The 18,463-nt window shown below is 42.5% G+C and overlaps 1 protein-coding gene across 1 annotated transcript in view; it reads left to right on the forward strand.

Moving 5' to 3' along the window:
- The first annotated feature begins 773 nt into the window (after positions 1–773).
- NT5C1B (5'-nucleotidase, cytosolic IB) overlaps positions 774–18,463 on the forward strand; it is a 40,407-nt gene continuing 22,717 nt past the window's right edge. The window contains exons 1-2 of the mRNA XM_069973137.1: positions 774–1,115; positions 1,194–1,361. Coding sequence (XP_069829238.1) covers positions 975–1,115; positions 1,194–1,361 — 309 coding nt within the window. The 5' untranslated portion in view covers positions 774–974. The remainder of the gene's footprint in view (positions 1,116–1,193; positions 1,362–18,463) is intronic.

The raw sequence follows: 18,463 nt of genomic DNA on the forward strand, positions 1-18,463 counted from the left end.
TAGATAGATAGGAGAGAGATAGGAGATAGATAGATAGATAGGAGATAGATGATAGATAGATGGATGGATAGATAGAAAGGAGATAGATAGGAGATAGATAATAGATAGATAATAGGAGATAGATAGATAGATTTTTGTTTTTAAAACAAAACATGAAAAATACAGTATGTATCAAACAAGAGAACTCAATGGAAACCAGTCCAAAATTACACTTTTATGACCTCCATCGTAATTGGGGTCTATGAATAAGTTTGTCGTATGTGCAACAAGATTTTCCCGATGCATATGACAAATACCACAAAAGAGTGGTGTGAAAAAAGCCTGAACTACGGGTCTGTTTGCTGCAGATATATTTAGCTATGATGGGAACACGGAAAGAGTTCCCAATTTGGTAAAATAAACTGTTGCTTTTTCCATGATGTATCCTCCTATGTAGCAAAACTCCCTCTGCCACGTGTTTCAGAACTGAGTTTGCCAGGTGTAGTAAAGCTGAGGTTGTCATCAGTAGTAGCAAATTCCCTCTAAATAACACAGTCAGCTCTGCTCCCATAGAGAATCTCATACAGAGGGGAGGGCATTGTATACAGAAGCACACAGGAGGGCCGAGCAGTCCTGTGCAGCAGTGCCCGCCCAGGCCATTTTGGTTGCCTGCTATGTATATGAGTTGAGTTTCGTCACTCCCTTGCCCGACCTCCCCTACATTCTTCTGCACTGGTTTACACACCTCCCAGGGTGAGTCACTGAGCAGAGGGCGTTGGTTCTGCTTCCTATTCTTGTCTTGTCTTTTTACGTAAGAAACAAGGAAGTGTCCTAACTCTGTATAGTAAATGCACAGTAGTACCGGCTCTCACTGAAACTTCTCTTTCATCGTGTATTGCAATAGCCGGCGAGAACAGGAACCTGGACTAGAATCTCCAGACTATAGTGACCGAGCAGCTGCAGCATCCATCACAGTGCAAGAATAGAGCGACGCCATGAGCGGAGCCAAGGATACCCCCTCACCGGACACCACGCAAGCATCACCGGCCAATACAGCTGAAACAGAGAGCCATCATGACACCAAAACAGCCAAGGCCTTTTACGACAGCATTGCACCTAAGAAGAAACCCAGACTGGTAAGTACCCCAAGTATCCGCAATAACCCGGCGCATAAACCTAGCATGTCGCTATAACTCTGTGCTTTGTATCTACAGCCCAAGCCCCAGAATGCAATAACCATCGCCGTATCCTCCCGGGTTCTGTTCAACATGGTTAATGAGAGAAAGATGTATGAAGATGATGGGGTGGAGAAGTATGTGCTGTACCAACAGGAACACGAAGAGGAGCCTCTCAAGCCTGGGCCTGCATTCGCTTTCGTGAAGGTAATCCAGGATAGCCGCCCTGCACAGCATCTCGCTTTACAACAACTCTTAGATGTGCAGCGTATAAGGTGTCACTTCTGTCTATGGAGATAAAGTAGTGACATCCTTCTGGGCTTCTTGTCCATCAGTTAAAGAGCAATATAGTAGAATGAAATAGATTGTATTCAACTTTGCAGACACATTTTAGGTCAGTGCACCTATAATGTTCTCTATCTGTGCATCTATGTCTATCATCAGGAATCTCCAAATCTGGAGGCCTGGTTGGGATAGCAACCTCTGTGAAGACATAGGAGGCAGTATCTCATTGATTCTCATTGATGCCTAGCTGTTTACCTAACCTCCCCTCCCTATGTGCACAGCCTCACCCCCTTAGCTGTCAGATCCAGCAGCTTCCTGCAAGTTAAGTCCTATCTCGGCTTCTCGAAATTCTTTCGCCATACCAGATATAGCAGCATTTCTACAACCTGCAGGCATGGGGGGAGGTGGAACTAGTTTCACCGTCCACAGCTCACGCAAGAACGTGGGATGGGAATGTCTGCCCCCGGATATAACTTCTTGTTACGTCTTATTAAAACGCTATATAAAGAACAGAAACTTTCACTGGTATACAAAAAAAGTCGAGATTCTATCATGTATAAGGTTTATTTCTAATGAAAGTGTATGGATGTGTATAATTCAGGCAGGGACATAAATATAGTAGTGGAGAGATGGGAACTACACCCCAGCCCTGATGGATATATAAGAGGATACAAGTATTAGAAATGCCCCAGGAATGGCGGGGGCGGGTATTGAGGTTGCACTTCAAGAATGACTTTAGAGTATGACAATCTTTTTTCATACATTAAAGGAGAGGTCCGATGGAAGGACAAAAACTGCAGGCAGGAAAATAATAAAGAACTGAACTCACCCGTCCGCGTGCCTCAGCTGTGCTGGTCCTGGGTCTCTGTCACATAAGCTGGTGACTTGCAGGCCATGACGTTTCATCTGGTGAAGGTGAATACGTGACCTGGTTTCCAGCTGAAGATGACAGTCGACTGCTATGAACGGGAGACCCAGTGGCACAAGGACGGGTGAGTTCATGTCTTTATTATTTCCCTGCCCCCACCAGCCTGCCTGCAGTTTATGGCCTTCCAATGTTAGGCTATGTTCACACTACGTAAATTAACGGCCGTTGTTTTCATCCAGCCGGACGTGTGCGCCTGAAACTACGGCCGTAGAAATACGGCCATACGGTCTAGCCGTGAGACTACAGCCGTTGTATAATTTAGCTTCCTAGCTTGTCTCTGAGCGGGATGAAACAAGTCATTTATTTGGAATACTGCGCCCAGCCCAATAAACCACATAGAAATTTTTTTATTTCAAAATCAAGTTTAATTTTGCAGAAAGAAATATTCCGTGCGCGGCCGCATTGAAATCCACGGCCGTAGTTGGAAAATTTCCGGCCGGAAATAAATGACATGTTCATTTTTCACGGAGCCGTGAAAACGACGGCTGTTGTCTGATACGTAGTGTGCATTGTACGACTGTAGTTCGTATATATAGTGAAACCAAGGCATAAACCGCAAAACTAGGGCCGTAGTTTTGCGTTTCGGACTACGGCCGTAGTTTTACGTAGTGTGAACATAGCCTTATGGTATATTCTAATACTGCATCATAGATGTAGCATGAGACAAGCCTTACACCCCTTTTTCTACCTGGAAAGGTTCTTCAACCCTTTGGCCCACCCTGACACAACCGCACATTGTGTATTACCTTGCATTAAAGGAGAAGTTTGGCAAGTGCCGGCTGGGGGTAAGGGAAACATAATAAAGAAAGCATACTGCACATCACCGGGCTCCCAGACCCTGCCAGATGTCATTTTCTCCCAGCTTCGGGGTACTGCGGGAAAGGGTGGGATATAGCCTGCTCAGCCAATCAGTGACTGCAGCAGAGTCCCGCCCCAGTCACCGACAGGCTGAGCTGAGCATCCACCAGCCGAATTGTGACGTGCTGGAGTTATACCAGGAGCATCCCAGCGGGCCCTGGTGTACGTAAAAATACTTTCTTTATTATGTTCCCCCCACCCCCTGCTCAAACTGAATTTTTTTCCCCATCAGACTTTTCCTTTAAGGATCTCTGATGTACACTTATGTCAGGAGGATGGCACGGGCACTACAACAAGAGCCTGGGCTGGGTTGAATAGCCACCGCTGGAATCATTTCATGGTTAATAGTGGTCATATGCAGCTTGTAAGACATGCGGCTTGACCTTGCTCCAGCACCACTTTACTATTGCTACTAGTATGTGGATCCACAACACAGCTTGTAAGACAGAGAGCCCTTTTAAGAGGATGCTCCCTCACTCTGCCCATTACCATCTTTCCATGTGCCAATGGGTTACCATAGTACCAAGACCTTGAGAAAGGCCTGCAGTCCGGCTATAGGCATGAATCTATTAGAAGCAATGATGCTCACAATACAATGCCATTACAAACATTATACAAGGGGTTAACAAGTCTTCTAGTAGATCACCACCGTGGTGCCCATCTCTGTGTCAGTCCTCCACTGCAGTCCCTTGTGTCTGCGCCAGTCAAAGACCTTCCACTCAACCAATCAGCGGCTGAGACGGGGCATCCCTATGAGAATACATACAATCCTGCTGCGAGTATGTAAGGTAACCCCCTGCCGGCTGGAACATACATTACCTCCTGCCCGCTCCGGCTTGCTTCGGGGGTTCTCGGCAGGACGTCCTGCTCAGCCAATCGGTGGCTGTGGTGGGGCAGCGCACTGATAGGCTGAGCAGGACGAGCAGACGCCGGGAACCCCCGAAGCAAGCCGGAGCAGGGAGGAGGTGATGTATGCTCCGGCCGGCAGGGGGTTACCTTACATACTCGCAGCGGGATGTCAATCCTGCTGCGAGTATGTATTCTCATAGGGATGAACTGACAATGGATCCGCAGCGTGAAATCCGGTGTGTGTGAAGGCACCCTTAGGGTACAAACCCACACACCGTATACGCAGCTTATTTACTGCTGCGATACGCAGCAAATGTGCAGCAAATACGCAGCGGATACACAGCAGATACACAGCAGATTAGATCTAAATAACTGAAAACAGCATCAAATCTGCACCATCAAATCTGCTGCAGATCTGCTGCGTATTTGCTATTGGCTATAAAATAATTTAAACAGAACAACCGATATTTTGAAATGTACATTCATTAAAAAGCTAAAAAGGGTAAAAATATAAAGGAGAAAAAGAAATGATATGCTATTTGTATCATAACGAGAAACTGAATGACTGGAATATCAAGTTCCTGGATGAAGATGGGACGTTACATGGTTCTGTGAACAAGTGAAATGCACAGCAGCCAGGGTGACACCTTTAAGCCTGAGGCCAACCTATCCTTTATAGTATACAGTAATAGTACAGGATCACTACACCCAGTGATTTACTACATACGTATATAATCTCTAATGCCAAACGGCATGGGTAGTGCCAAGATGGATTTATTTTACCTACAGTAGCTACCAATAGTAAAGCATTTGGCTTCTGAGCATCCAGAGCAGCGAACCGGCCAAACAATTGACATTTGGATTCCGCTGCGTAGAGAAGGGGGATGCAGCCATAAGACTGCCTAGAAAACATGGATCCAGTCATGGCCGTAGGCTGTATCCATGTTTCCAGTCAGTCCTTGGGCTGCATCCACCTTCTCCAGGCGGAGGGATTAATATGCCTAAAATTTCATCAGCTTCGCTTTTCTCTAGTCCAGACTAACGGCCCTATTACATGAAACAATTATTGCCTGTATTTGTCCGATTCTTGACCATTACGGCCGTTAATCGCTTTGTGTAAAAAAAGACAACAATCAGCCGACATGCACGATGTTGGCCGATCGTTGTCTTGTAATGTCTTTCAATATGTTGAAAGACAAACGAGGCGGATAGCAACGATCTGCTTTGTGTAATAGGGGTGGCCACAGCAGACCGCCGCTATCTCCTGGGCTTCCTGTGGCCCCCCAGCACTGAGCCACTTGCTATTGGTGCGTGGAATGGCACCAACAGGAAGAGGAGAACGGAGAGCAAGCGAGCGCTGACCTGACAGGGCGGCTCTTGCTTGCTCCAGGAGACCGCCCCATGTAATAAGGGCTTAAATCTGAATTAGGGCCCCAATCTTATCACACATCATTTATAATTCTGATTCCCTCATATAGGGATGAAGCCACACAGGCTATCAATTGCATATGGCTGCAATGGGAGAATTGACTCCGCGGCCTGTAAAGCAACACCTTCATTGATAGCCACCCTTAGGCTCTCTCACCTATACAGCCAGCACCCTGCTATGTATGTGATGTATGTGATGAGGGGCAAGATGGTTAACGTTCCCTTCTGGAAATCTCTGACTTGACATATACACCATCGGATATCTGAGGCCCACCAGAGGAAATGATCCTTGGGGCCCACCAATGAAGAACCAGTGAGAAACGACATGTCAGTCAGTGTTAGTACAGTTTCTAAAAATGGGGGCCAGTCCGATACTGGACCCTAGTTATGTTTGAGGGCCCTTTGAGAGCCAAACATTCCTATGAAGGGATAATGCCTCCAATAGTTGGCAGTAAGGAGAAAGTAGAGATGAGCGAGCCAGCCCAAGTCCCGCCTGGAAAACAGGCATACAGCCTATGACCTATTACCTTCCCCACAGAACAGCTCAAGTCCCGCCTGGAAAACAGGGATAAATTCTATGACCTATAACCTTCCCCACAAAACAGGAAGACAGCGGGATTCAAATGGCGATGCTTTGGACACCATAGAGGGGAATACATAGTCAGGAACTTCTCTATATTAGCTACTAAAGTGCTACTCTCACTTTACTTGTCTGTTTATGTATCACATGGTCAGCTATTGCTGCACATGGTCATCGTGTAATACTACATTTCTCCTGTAGTGGCCGCTGAAGACCAAACGTATAACCAAGACACCACTTCTCCCCTGCTATTTCACAGGGTTTTCATAAACCAGACCTGCGGCGATCGACTGCTCTCGGATCAGCTCTTGGGGAGTCCTCATAAGGTTGACTCATTTGTCTGGTTAAAGCAGGGGCAGGGAACCTTGGCTCTAAAGCTGTTGCAAAACTATAACTCCCATCATGCCTGGATGGCCAAAGCTAAACCTTTGGCTGTCAAAGCATGATAGGAGTTGTAGTTTTGCAACAGCTTTAGAGACAAGGTACCCTGCCCCTGCGTTAAAGGATCGAGACTTCATAATACCAATACAGTCCAGTCTTAAACGTTCATGACCTAGAATTAGAGATAAGTGAACCTCGACAACTGAAGAAGTTGGATGCAGCCCTAATGCTGCCTGAAATGTTCCATGCCCGGGTTCGGACAAACCCAAGCGTGCTCGAGGTTGGCTCATCTCTACATAGAATCTTATAACTATATTTATGTCTATTAGAAACACAAAGGTCTCTTAGTTCATACTGCACGGTCACCCCTACACGTTCAGTTGCCCCAGACATGTCTTCCCCCTACAGTTAACTTTTCACTTTCTTGGAGATGATGTGGACAGGTTGGATCCATAGACAAAGCTTCTGTGTACACCACAAATATTATAAAGTTACCACTTACGATTCCATTGAAAACCTCCAATTAACATCATGTAAATCTAATAGTCATAGATGCTTTTATCCAGAGATTAAAGAGGATAGAGTGAAGATTTATGTTGTCAGAATTTATGGGGTTTCCCATCTACTGTGTCAGGAGCTGCTGTATAAACAAGGTGTAATCCTCACAGACAGCCATCAGGGCCTGCTTGTAATCTGGTCTCACCTCTACTTCTTACATCATATGGGAATATTAACACCTATACAGAAACAACAACACAGTATTAAAGGGGACCTCCACATTTTCAGGTACATTAAAGGAGAAGTCCGGCGAAAATTTTTATTTAAGTATTGTATTGCCTCCCAAAAATTATTCAAATAACCAATATACACTTATTGCAGGAAATGCACATAAAGTGCTTTTTTCCCTGCACTTACTACTGCATCAAGGCTTCACTTCCTGGATAACATGGTGATGTCACTTCCTGGATAACGTGGTGATGTCACTTCCTGGATAACGTGGTGATGTCACTTCCTGGATAACGTGGTGATGTCACGACTCGATTCCTAGAGCAGAGTCAGATATAAAAACTTGCTCTTTTATTCTCTTCTGACTGTAATTTTTTTTTTATTTCACAATTTGTACATTGTTATGGGGGCTGCCATTTTGCATGGGCTGTTCTTAACAGCACTTAGTGACATGCTTTACAGGAAGCCTCATGGATATAGACGACAATAGACAGACTCTGTCCCCTTGAGATGAATGTGAAACATTACTGGGCGCGCTCTGTGACCTGTGAAGAGGTCATTACATAGGGAGCTGCTATTGTCTCCTCTATCTACTGGTGTCACATAATGCTGCAATGCTGAACAGATCACTTTACAGCATCCTCCTCTTATCACCACAGACACAACAGGAAGTCACAGCTTAATAAATATATATAGATAGATAGATATATAGATAGATAGATAGATAGATAGATAGATAGAAAATTTGAAAAAAAAGTCACAAAAATTATTTAAAAAAACATAAAAACATAATTTATACAATAAGTGATTTTCTGATGACACTGTCCCTTTAAGGTGCCCATATACTTAATACTAAATCGGGTAAACCCTCTTGACTCTTCACCAATAGATCGGTGAAGATCAGTAGCGGTTTATAATAGGTCCGTTTCGGGCGGTAGCCCGGCGCCCTGAGCTCCTGGGGGGCCCATGGCCATCCAAAAAGACATACTCTCAGTGGTGTACTATCTCCTGGCTACAGTTCTGCCATGATTTGCAAAAAAAATTGCTGCTTTTTTACCGCAATTGCACAAATCAGGGCATTATGACATTATCTATCCTGTACTATGAACATCCCACTAGTGCGGCCATAGTTACAGTGGGGTGGGGGGCCCGAGCATGATCAACAGCCCGGGGTCTATGGTAAAGTTAATCCGGTGGAGATAAGTGTCAAGCATGATGGATCTTCAATGTCCAAGCCTTTTCTGGCTGTGGCTTATCCCTTCCCATTGAGGACATGGTAACCCTCAGCCATGATGATATCCATGTGTAAGGGGAGCGATGTCTGTCGGCTGAACAATCTCTCGTCCAAGTTACTTTAAGGGGTTGTCCAGCGAAAATCTTTTTCTTTCCAATCAACTGATATCAAAAAGTTATCTAGGTTTGTAATTTACTTCTATTAAAAAATCTCCAGTCCTCCAGTACTTATCAGCTGCTGTATGTCCTGCATGAAAGTCTGACACAGTGCTCTCTGCTGACATCTCTGGCCCAGACAGGAACTGTCCATCCCCATAGAAAACCTCTCCTGCTCTGGGCAGTTCCTGTCTCGGCCAGAGATGTCAGCAGAGAGCACTGTGTCAGACTGAAAATATAACATTTCCTGCAGGACATACAGCAGCTAATAAGTATGGGAAGACTTGAGATTTTTTAATAGAAGTAAATTACAAATCTATATAACTTTCTGCCACCAGTTGATTGGAAAGATAAAGATTTTTGCTGGACAACCCCTTTAAAGGGAGAAGATAATTATGGTGCTTCTGACCTTTGGTGATATCAGGGCAAACACTGGAATTATCCTGTATACCAGTAGTGCACAACATGCTTCTTCCTGGAAAACTAATATCATTATCATGTTTGTATACACTTTGTCTGTCCAGACATGATGGGACTTGTAGTTCTGGAAGGCTGCGGGCTGTACATCACTGCTGTATACACTACAGAAAGCAATCATGGCTATTCAGTAACTGAACAAAATTATAGGAACTTAGTGCATCACAATTTACAGATGATAGGTTAAGGATGTGTTTCCCACGAGGAGGATAACATGTGATTATCTTATATTTGGAGGGCCTTTCTTCTGAAATTATTGTAAAACACACAAAATCCCTGCAATTTTAGGAGACAACTACTTTTCTTTAGGCTAGAGCCACACAGTCACATGATCAGACAATACAGCATAATGGTTCCAGCTACTTGATGTAGATCCCAAGTGGTTGCATGACCAGGAATCGCCCTGTTGCCCTAGCCTGAGGGACCTGGATAACTAATGTGTTTATTCAGATTTCATTTGCATGATATTACAAGTTGAAGCAGGATACAATTCTCCAGGGACTTAAAGGGGTTCTCCAGCAGGAAAAAAAAATATTTCATATCAACTGATGCCAGAAAGTGCCAGAGATTTGTAATTTACTTCTATTAAAAATCTCTAGTTTTCCAGTACTTATCAGCTGCTGTATGTCCTGCAGGAAGTGGTGCATTCTTTCCAGTCTGACACAGTGCTCTCTGCTGCCACCTCTGTCCATGTCAGGAACTGTCCAGAGCAGCAGCAAATCCCCATAGAAAACTTCTTCTGCTCAAGACCACATCTCTCTTCTAAGACTATCTCATTGAAAATCACACGGTATTCTTACTTATGGTACTAAAAATTGTATCTTTAAATGTCAGAGGCTTAAATAGCCCACAAAAAAGAAATTATTTATGGAAGGAAGCCAAATCTCTCAGAGGTGACGTAATATGTGTGCAAGAGTCCCACTTGCTGAAAGAGGACGCCCACAGATTGCGTAACACACAATTCCCCTATATTTACCAATCGCATTTTTCTTCAAAGTCGAGAGGTGTATGCATCGCAGTACGTAACACGGTTGCATTCAATCCGATTTTGATAGAAAAAGACCCTGACGGCAGATTTATAATCTTAGTCTGTAACATAAATAATATAATATACACCTTGGTTAACCTATACGCTCCCAATAGCCACCAACTTAAGTTTATCCAGAAGATTCATAGACATGTTTCTAAAATCCAGCAGGGAAGAGTAATATATTGTGGGGACTTTAACTTGATACCAGATCCCCAACTCGATACTACCTCCACGACCCACCATTCCTCACACGAGTTTAGTAATTTTCTATGGAAAGAGGACCTATTTGACTCTTGGAGAGCCAAACACAGCAGCGAAAAAGATTACACCTTTTTCTCCTGCTCACACAATAGCTATACACGTATAGATCTATTCCTGACGGATAGAAACACTCTTTATCAAATAAAAGATTCCACCATAGGGGACATATCATGGTCTGATCACGCCCCAATCACTCTATCTATCCATGAACTCACCAAAACTACGCCAACTTACCTATGGAGATGTAACTCTTTTATTCTTTCACATCCTCACTATAGACAAATAGTTGAATCTGACCTAATAGAATATTTCTCAATTAACTCCTCTGATGATATAGACCCTGCATATATATGGAACGCTCATAAAGCATATATTAGAGGAACATTTATTAAATTAGGACACCAGATTAAAAAAGAAAAATCACAAAAAATAAACACCATACTAAAAGAAATACAGCTACTTGAATCCCTAAACAAAAAACGACAAGAGAAACAACATTTTGAGAAACTCATTACGCTTAGAAGACAACTAGCGGATTGTCTATTATCTGATTTTGAAAAACACATGAAGAAATTGAAAATCAGATATTACTCCCAAGGCAACAAAGCAAATAAATTAATGGCCAACCAATTAAAAGCCAAACACCTCAAAACAAAAATTCAATATATGTTGGACAGTTCGGGTAAGGGCAAAGTGATAGACCCAGAGAAAATCTCTGACCTATTTAGAGATTACTACACGCAATTATATAACCTTAATTCAGACCCATCTTTACACAACCCCACCAAGGAAGAAATTAACTCCTTTCTGGAAAAAATTAATCTCCCTCAGTTATCTGAGGAACAATTAAAAACATTAAATGCACCCATCACCATAACGGAAATACACAATGTCATAAAACAACTACCATTAGGGAAATCCCCAGGTCCTGACGGACTTACAAATATGTATTATAAGACATTTAGTAATATCCTATCCCCTACCTTACACAAATTTTACTTGGGTGTAGTGGACAGCGGTTCATTTCCCATAGAGAACCAGAGAGCGCTAATAATTACTCTCCCTAAACCAGGTAAAGCCCCAGACATTCCACAAAATTATCGCCCAATTTCGCTGCTTAATAGCGATATGAAAATTTATGCAAAACTTTTTGCTTTACGTTTAGCGCCCATAATGACTAAATTAATAAACAACGACCAAACTGGCTTTGTTAAAGGCCGTCAGGGTACAGAGAATACCAGACGCCTAATTAATATTGTTCACTACTTAGAAAAAACTGGGGAGGAGGCTCTGGTTCTCTCGTTGGACGCCGAGAAGGCGTTCGACCGGGTTAATTGGTCTTATGTCTTCTCGGTGCTCCGGAAGTTGGGGTTCGTTGGACCTATAGAAAAAGCCATAGGTGCTATTTTCTCAGCACCGTCAGCACAAGTTTTTGTTAATGGATCGCTGTCATCTCCGTTCCAAATACTTAATGGAACCCGACAGGGATGCCCGTTATCCCCACTCCTTTTTGTTTTAACTTTGGAGCCGCTGGCCACCGTACTCAGATCTTCTGAAAATATTGGAGGGATTGCTATTGGAGAGGAGAAACACACTCTCTCTCTTTATGCAGATGATATTATACTAACGGTATCCGAACCAGTGGTCTCTCTCCCTAATATCTTAATTACCCTGGAGAAATTTGGAAAGATCTCGTATTATAAATTAAACACTAATAAAACACAAGCACTCCCAATTAATATTCCCATAGAAAAATTAAACCAATTAAAATCTCTATACCCTCTTGATTGGCAAAATTCTAAATTAACTTACCTAGGTATCTCTCTAACATCTCCATTAAAAAACCTCTACACTGAAAATTATGTGCCACTTCTGCACACATTACGAACTGATATAGCTCAATTTAACAAGGTGGAACTGTCGTGGCTAGGTAGACTCAATGCATTCAAAATGTTTTTGCTTCCTAAACTGATGTATATATTTCGCAATGTTCCCATAGGCGTACCAAAGAAATTCTTTTCTGCTACTAGAACCATTTTATTATCATATTTATGGGGCTCTAAAAGGCCCAGAATATCATATAAACTACTGCACAAACATAATTCAGCAGGCGGAATTGGGCTACCGGATATTGAACTGTATCATAGGGCCACAATCTTAGCGCAGACATACGCATGGTTTAAGAATGATACAACCCCCCCATGGATGGCTGTCGAACAATATTTAGTTAAACCATATTCACTAAAGTCATTATTATATGCTTATTTATGGCACTTACCCACTCCGAGAATTCACTCTTGCACCACAATAGCAAGCTTAAAAGCTTGGATTATTTCCCATACCGCTATAGGTACAAGACAGAATATCATTTTGCCACATTTACCATTAGACGTACTCCATGTTGCTGTTCCTAAAATTGATTTATCCAATTGGATTGCAAGGGGTTTGTCGGAGGTGAACCAGTTGTTCCAGGAGGGCATTTTCCACACATATCTAGAACTACAGAAAATTTATGATCTGCCCAAAGAAGACCTATATAAATTCCTAAAAATAAGACACTATTTAATGACAAGGAAACATACTTCCTTAAAATGTAGTTCGGAAATCATCCGATTATTCAATATGAAACCAAAAGGCATTAAGTATATTTATAACTTGTTAGGCAACCATATGGAGTTTGAACCCATAGGCCCTTTTGAAAAATGGGCATCAGACCTGAATATATCACCCTCGGAGGACGATTGGAAACGAGCCTTCCGTTGGTCATATAAAGCTGTTCACTGTATAGCACACGTTGAGAACTGTATTAAAACCAGGTTACAATGGTATTATACCCCCTTAAGGCTCCACAAAATGTTCCCCTCAACTTCACAAAAATGTTGGAGGAATTGTGGCAATGATGGCTCTTTAATTCATATTTTGTGGGGTTGCCCTCCTGTAGCTAGATATTGGTCAGAGGTCTCAGATGTAATGTGTGAAATCTTCAAATACCCAATATCTATAACACCCCAATTAGCAATACTATTTTTGGAAATACAACACATAATACCTCAACACAGGACACTATTCTGCTTGCTTATAACGATAGCAAAACTACTAATCACCAGACGGTGGAAAACACCTGATATACCAACTAAATCAGAATTGGTTCAAGAAATAAACAAAACGTATAAATATGAGGAGGCTATAGCCTATGGCAACAACACTATTCTAAAATTCAGAGAGATGTGGTCACCGTGGACGATTAGTCCACTTTTCTCACCTTAACTATTATGAACATATTACAAAACATGTATGAACATAATACATGCAAATTTATCAAATTTTTGTGAATGACTTGCGGGAATACTGCTTGAATTAATGTTTTTCTTAATGAGTTATGTTTATTTTCTTTGATTTCTCCTTATGTTTAAATATACAACATGTCGGTTTAATTGTATACTTTGTTTGCAAAAATTTGCTTTGTCTACAATGCTTTTGAAAAATTTAATAAAAACATAGAAACAGAAAACTTCTTCTGCTCTCCAGACTGGAAAGAATACACAACTTCCTGCGGGACATACAGCAGCTGATTTGTACTAGGAGATGAGATTTTTTTTTTTTAATAGAAGTAAATTACAAATCTCTGGCACTTTCAGGCACCAGTTGAATTGAAAGAAAAGCAAATGGTGTACCCCTTTAATTTTTCTCTCATTGACCTTTGAGTCTTGTTATTTTGTTAATTATCTGGAGCAATAGTTCCCCCTTTATATGACTGAAAGACACTAGCAGCATCTCTTCTGTATCTAGACACCATCAAACAGCTCCCTGTATCTCAGCTTCCTGGACGTCCACATACATGATAATTAAGGGTGGGAGTAAGGTTATATGTAAGGTTATCTGTTTTGTCCATAGTTTGGGCTCACAAATTTTCTAAAAAAAAATTCCCATTTTTAGAGGTAACATAGTCTAAGTGGCGATCAAAACCTAAAAAAATGAGCTTTTAAAGGGTGTTTTATTGGTGGATTTTATGGATGGGTGGAGATAAAGTGTTGGAGACATTTCTAAGGTGTAAATAGAAGGGAGAGAACAGCTCGGATAACTCGGATTATTAGTCTCTTGCTGTTATTATATTTTAATCCTTACAAATTAGAGGGGATTTTCTGATGTAAAACGTGGCGTTTAGCGTAATCCCGTGTTACCCACCGCTTGTTTTACGACTTATCTCACCCCGATGACTGATTAAGTAGAGTAAACTGCTTCTTGTTTGTTTAGAACCTTGCACACATATTTTAGTGGTAGATCACAACTTGCGGCAAGCCCCGACCCGCAGCAGGAGATAAGATAACATGAGTATATAGGGTCACCGGAAAAAGCAATGGACGATACTGGATACTCTGCACCATATAAATCGGCTGTTAATAGAGCATTTGTAGAGTTAAAGGGGTACTCCAGCAAAAATCTTTTTCTTTCAAATCAACTGGTGTTAGAAAGTTATAAAGTTATAATTTACTTCTATTTAAAAATCTCAAGTCTTCCAGTACTTATCACCTGCCATATGTCCTGCAGGAAGTGGTGTATTCTTTCCAGTCTGACACAGTGCTCTCTGCTGCCACCTCTGTCCATGTCAGGAACTGTCCAAAGCAGGAGAGTTTTCCTAAGGGGATTTGCTGCTGCTCTGGACAGTTCCAAAGGTGGAAGCAGAGAGCAGTGTGTCAGAATACACCACTTCCTGCAGGACATACAGCAGCTGATAAGTACCGGAAGACTTGAGATTTTTTAATAGAAGTAAATTACAAATCTGTAGCACTTTCTGGCACCAGTTGATTTGAAAGAATTTTTTTTTTTTTTTTGCTGAACTATCCCTTTTAAAGAGATTCTGTTATGACTGCCATGCTGTCTGAACCCCAAGTCATTGGGGTAGTTCCCAGTGCCTACCAACCTCAATTGGTACACCACTTCTTCGTACACTCAAGCAGTGGGAGATCGATTTATCAAGGCTGGTGGGGAGGGGAATTACCTAATGATGGTTCGGGCAGAATGAAAGTCTACAGGACAGTCTCCCTTTAGGATCCCTTTGCTTTGTCACCCAGCTTACTCCTGACGGAGATAACTCATGTATATACATTACTCTTTTCTGCCAGCTATTGTACACTATATTATGCTTCATATAGCACCAACCACACCCTTCAAATTCTGTGTAATTGTACGAGGTGTATAGGTTTATATGTAGATCATAAAGTAATTAGTGGTTTCTATCTCTCTATCTATCTAGGTTAGCCTGTAATGTTAGGAAGCTCAAAGTGTAAGGGGAATGTGTCATTAGAAAATGACTTATTGTGTAAATAAGGTTTTTTTGTTAAACAGATCCTTCAAGAATTTTTGGCGACATTTTTACTAATTTTCTATTTTCTATCTATATTATAAAATAATCTGCTATCTTGCAGTGTTTATTCTCACCACTGGGGCTAAAAATTCCTTTTCTGACTGTGGTGATAAGAGGAGGCTGCTGTAAAGTGATCTGTACAGCATTGCAGCATCATATGACACCAGTAGATAGAGAAGACAATAGCAGCTCCCTGTGAAATGACCTCTTCACAGGTCATAGAGCGTGCTCAGTAATGTCTCACATTCATCTCAAGGGGACAGAGTCTGTTTATTGTCATCTATGTCTATGAGGCTTGCTGTAAAGCATGTCACTAAATGCTGTTAAGAACAGTCCAGGCAAGATGGCAGCCCCCATAACAATGTACAAATAGTGAAATAATAAAACAGTCAGAAAATAGCAACAGATTAGAATAAAAGAACAAGTTTTAGTATCTGACTCTAATCTGTAAAAGAAAATTTAGGTGACACATTCCCTTTAAGAGTGAAAAATCACTTTAACCTCTTAATAGTTTTCCCTAAACTCTGTTAATGCCAATACAGATTAACACGAGCAAAGCTCAGGGAGGAACAGCAGGACCCTTAGCTGTAATATACAACAAGGATGTTACTGCAAATGTCAGGATGGGAAATAAATTCAACTTTTATTAGCTTGAAATATATTATATGTTCAGCAACTATAGATGATGTAAATCATGTATTGTCACCAATATATCATTATTAGCTCATCCTACTAAAAACACCCTCATGTTATGGGCAGCAGGTCAGTCAGCAGCAGCAGATGGGCAGCAGGTCAGTCAGCAGCAGCAGATGGGCAGTAGGTCAGTCAGCAGCAGCAGATGGGCAGCAGGTCAGTCAGCAGCAGCAGATGGGCAGTAGGTCAGTCAGCAGCAGATGGGCAGTAGGTCAGTCAGCAGCAGCAGATGGGCAGCAGGTCAGTCAGCAGCAGCAGATGGGCAGTAGGTCAGTCAGCAGCAGCAGATGGACAGCAGGTCAGTCAGCAGCAGCAGATGGGCAGCAGGTCAGTCAGCAGCAGCAGATGGGCAGCAGGTCAGTCAGCATCAGCAGATGGGCAGCAGGTCAGTCAGCAGCAGCAGATGGGCAGTAGGTCAGTCAGCAGCAGCAGGTCAGTCAGCAGCAGCAGATGGGCAGCAGGTCAGTCAGCAGCAGCAGATGGGCAGCAGGTCAGTCAGCAGCAGCAGATGGGCAGCAGGTCAGTCAGCAGCAGCAGATGGGCAGCAGGTCAGTCAGCATCAGCAGATGGGCAGCAGGTCAGTCAGCAGCAGCAGATGGGCAGTAGGTCAGTCAGCAGCAGCTTGTTGATGGTTTCTGAATAAGTAAATAAAATTAAGAGGAAACAAAAACACCTTTAGGGCTCATCTATAAGGTGGACCTTGTATTACAGAGTAGTAAGCACCTTATTAGGTGCAGCATTCTGCTCTAAAGATTTGTTTTTTTCTTTAAATACTAGTGACTAGTTGCTTAAGGCAACACGTCCAGATTGGGACGGACTCAGGGGCCAGAGATCAGTGAATGAGCATTGACTAATTGAGTCATTTTAACAGGTTAAAAAGAGAACTTGTTTGGCGGCTCTACATCTCTCTGTGACATACGGGATGTCCGGCTGACAAACAATGGTTTTAATTGCCCCGAGTGACAGGTCAGTCTGGTTCTTTTTATAAAAACTGTAGTGACTTAACGGAGACTTTTATACTCTTCTACGTTCCATCAGGTAGCAAAGAGCACATCTATCTCCCTGAAGGACTCATCATTTTCCCTGTATTGGCGCTGAAGAGAAATTGAACTTGTTACTCTACCAGATGACATTTGTCTATCTGGTTAGAATTTGGCAACTGAAAAGGTTTATAAAAAACTGCAATGTACTTAAAGGGGTATTCCACCCCAAATTATTAATCTATAAAATAGCTAATCCTATAAAAAATTCCTCTTTGATTTACTATTAATACACTATTATCAGGCTGTCCAAGCCATTCCCGGCTTCTGGGCATCACTCACGCCCCACAAGAGCTGAAAACTCCTCTTTAGTCAAGATCCACTCTATATCGCTCTTTTTTTCCACCCCCACCTATTAGAGAAGGCACCCACGTGGTTTTCGTCTCAGGGGTGGGTTTGGCCTGGGACCCACAAGCCAAGCCCACCACTGGCATCAACATTTATGCTCATACTTCTACTCAATGATCCCTATGGCAGAGTGATGAGGCGTGTGGCATGCCAGGAGATGTAGTTTCCCGGACGGCGCCATCTTGAATATAGTGTTGTATTTTCCAAAGTATGGAAAGAACAAAGGGTGGAAGAGAGCACTAAAAACTCTCGAAGGAGCGTAGAGTAACAACAGCAACAATTGCTCTATTCCCATGCTTATAACGCTTTTATCCTTTGGTCTATGGGGCTGGGTGATTCCCCACTGGGGGACTTCTATATACACAGCACCGATCTCCCATTGAGATCAATGCTGTGTATACAATAGAGTACTCACCCATCAGATGGGTGCTCTATTATACTGGTCTGCTGCAGTTTATCGGATCTCCCCCCTTGCATCGCACGTGGGGTGGGGGGGGGGGGGGGAGATCCAGCCTCTAGACAAAGAGGAAAGGGCTGCATAGAACATTTAAATGCAGCTGGCTTGTTTGGCAGCTGCATTTAATTAACTAAATTGGCAGGTGGGCCCGATCGGCCGCAGTCCCATGCTGCAGTAAGCAGCAGGGACCGCGGCGGTTCAGAGTGGAGTCGCA

The sequence above is a fragment of the Dendropsophus ebraccatus genome, chromosome 6, assembly GCF_027789765.1.
Source record: "Dendropsophus ebraccatus isolate aDenEbr1 chromosome 6, aDenEbr1.pat, whole genome shotgun sequence".
Lineage (NCBI taxonomy): Eukaryota > Metazoa > Chordata > Amphibia > Anura > Hylidae > Dendropsophus > Dendropsophus ebraccatus.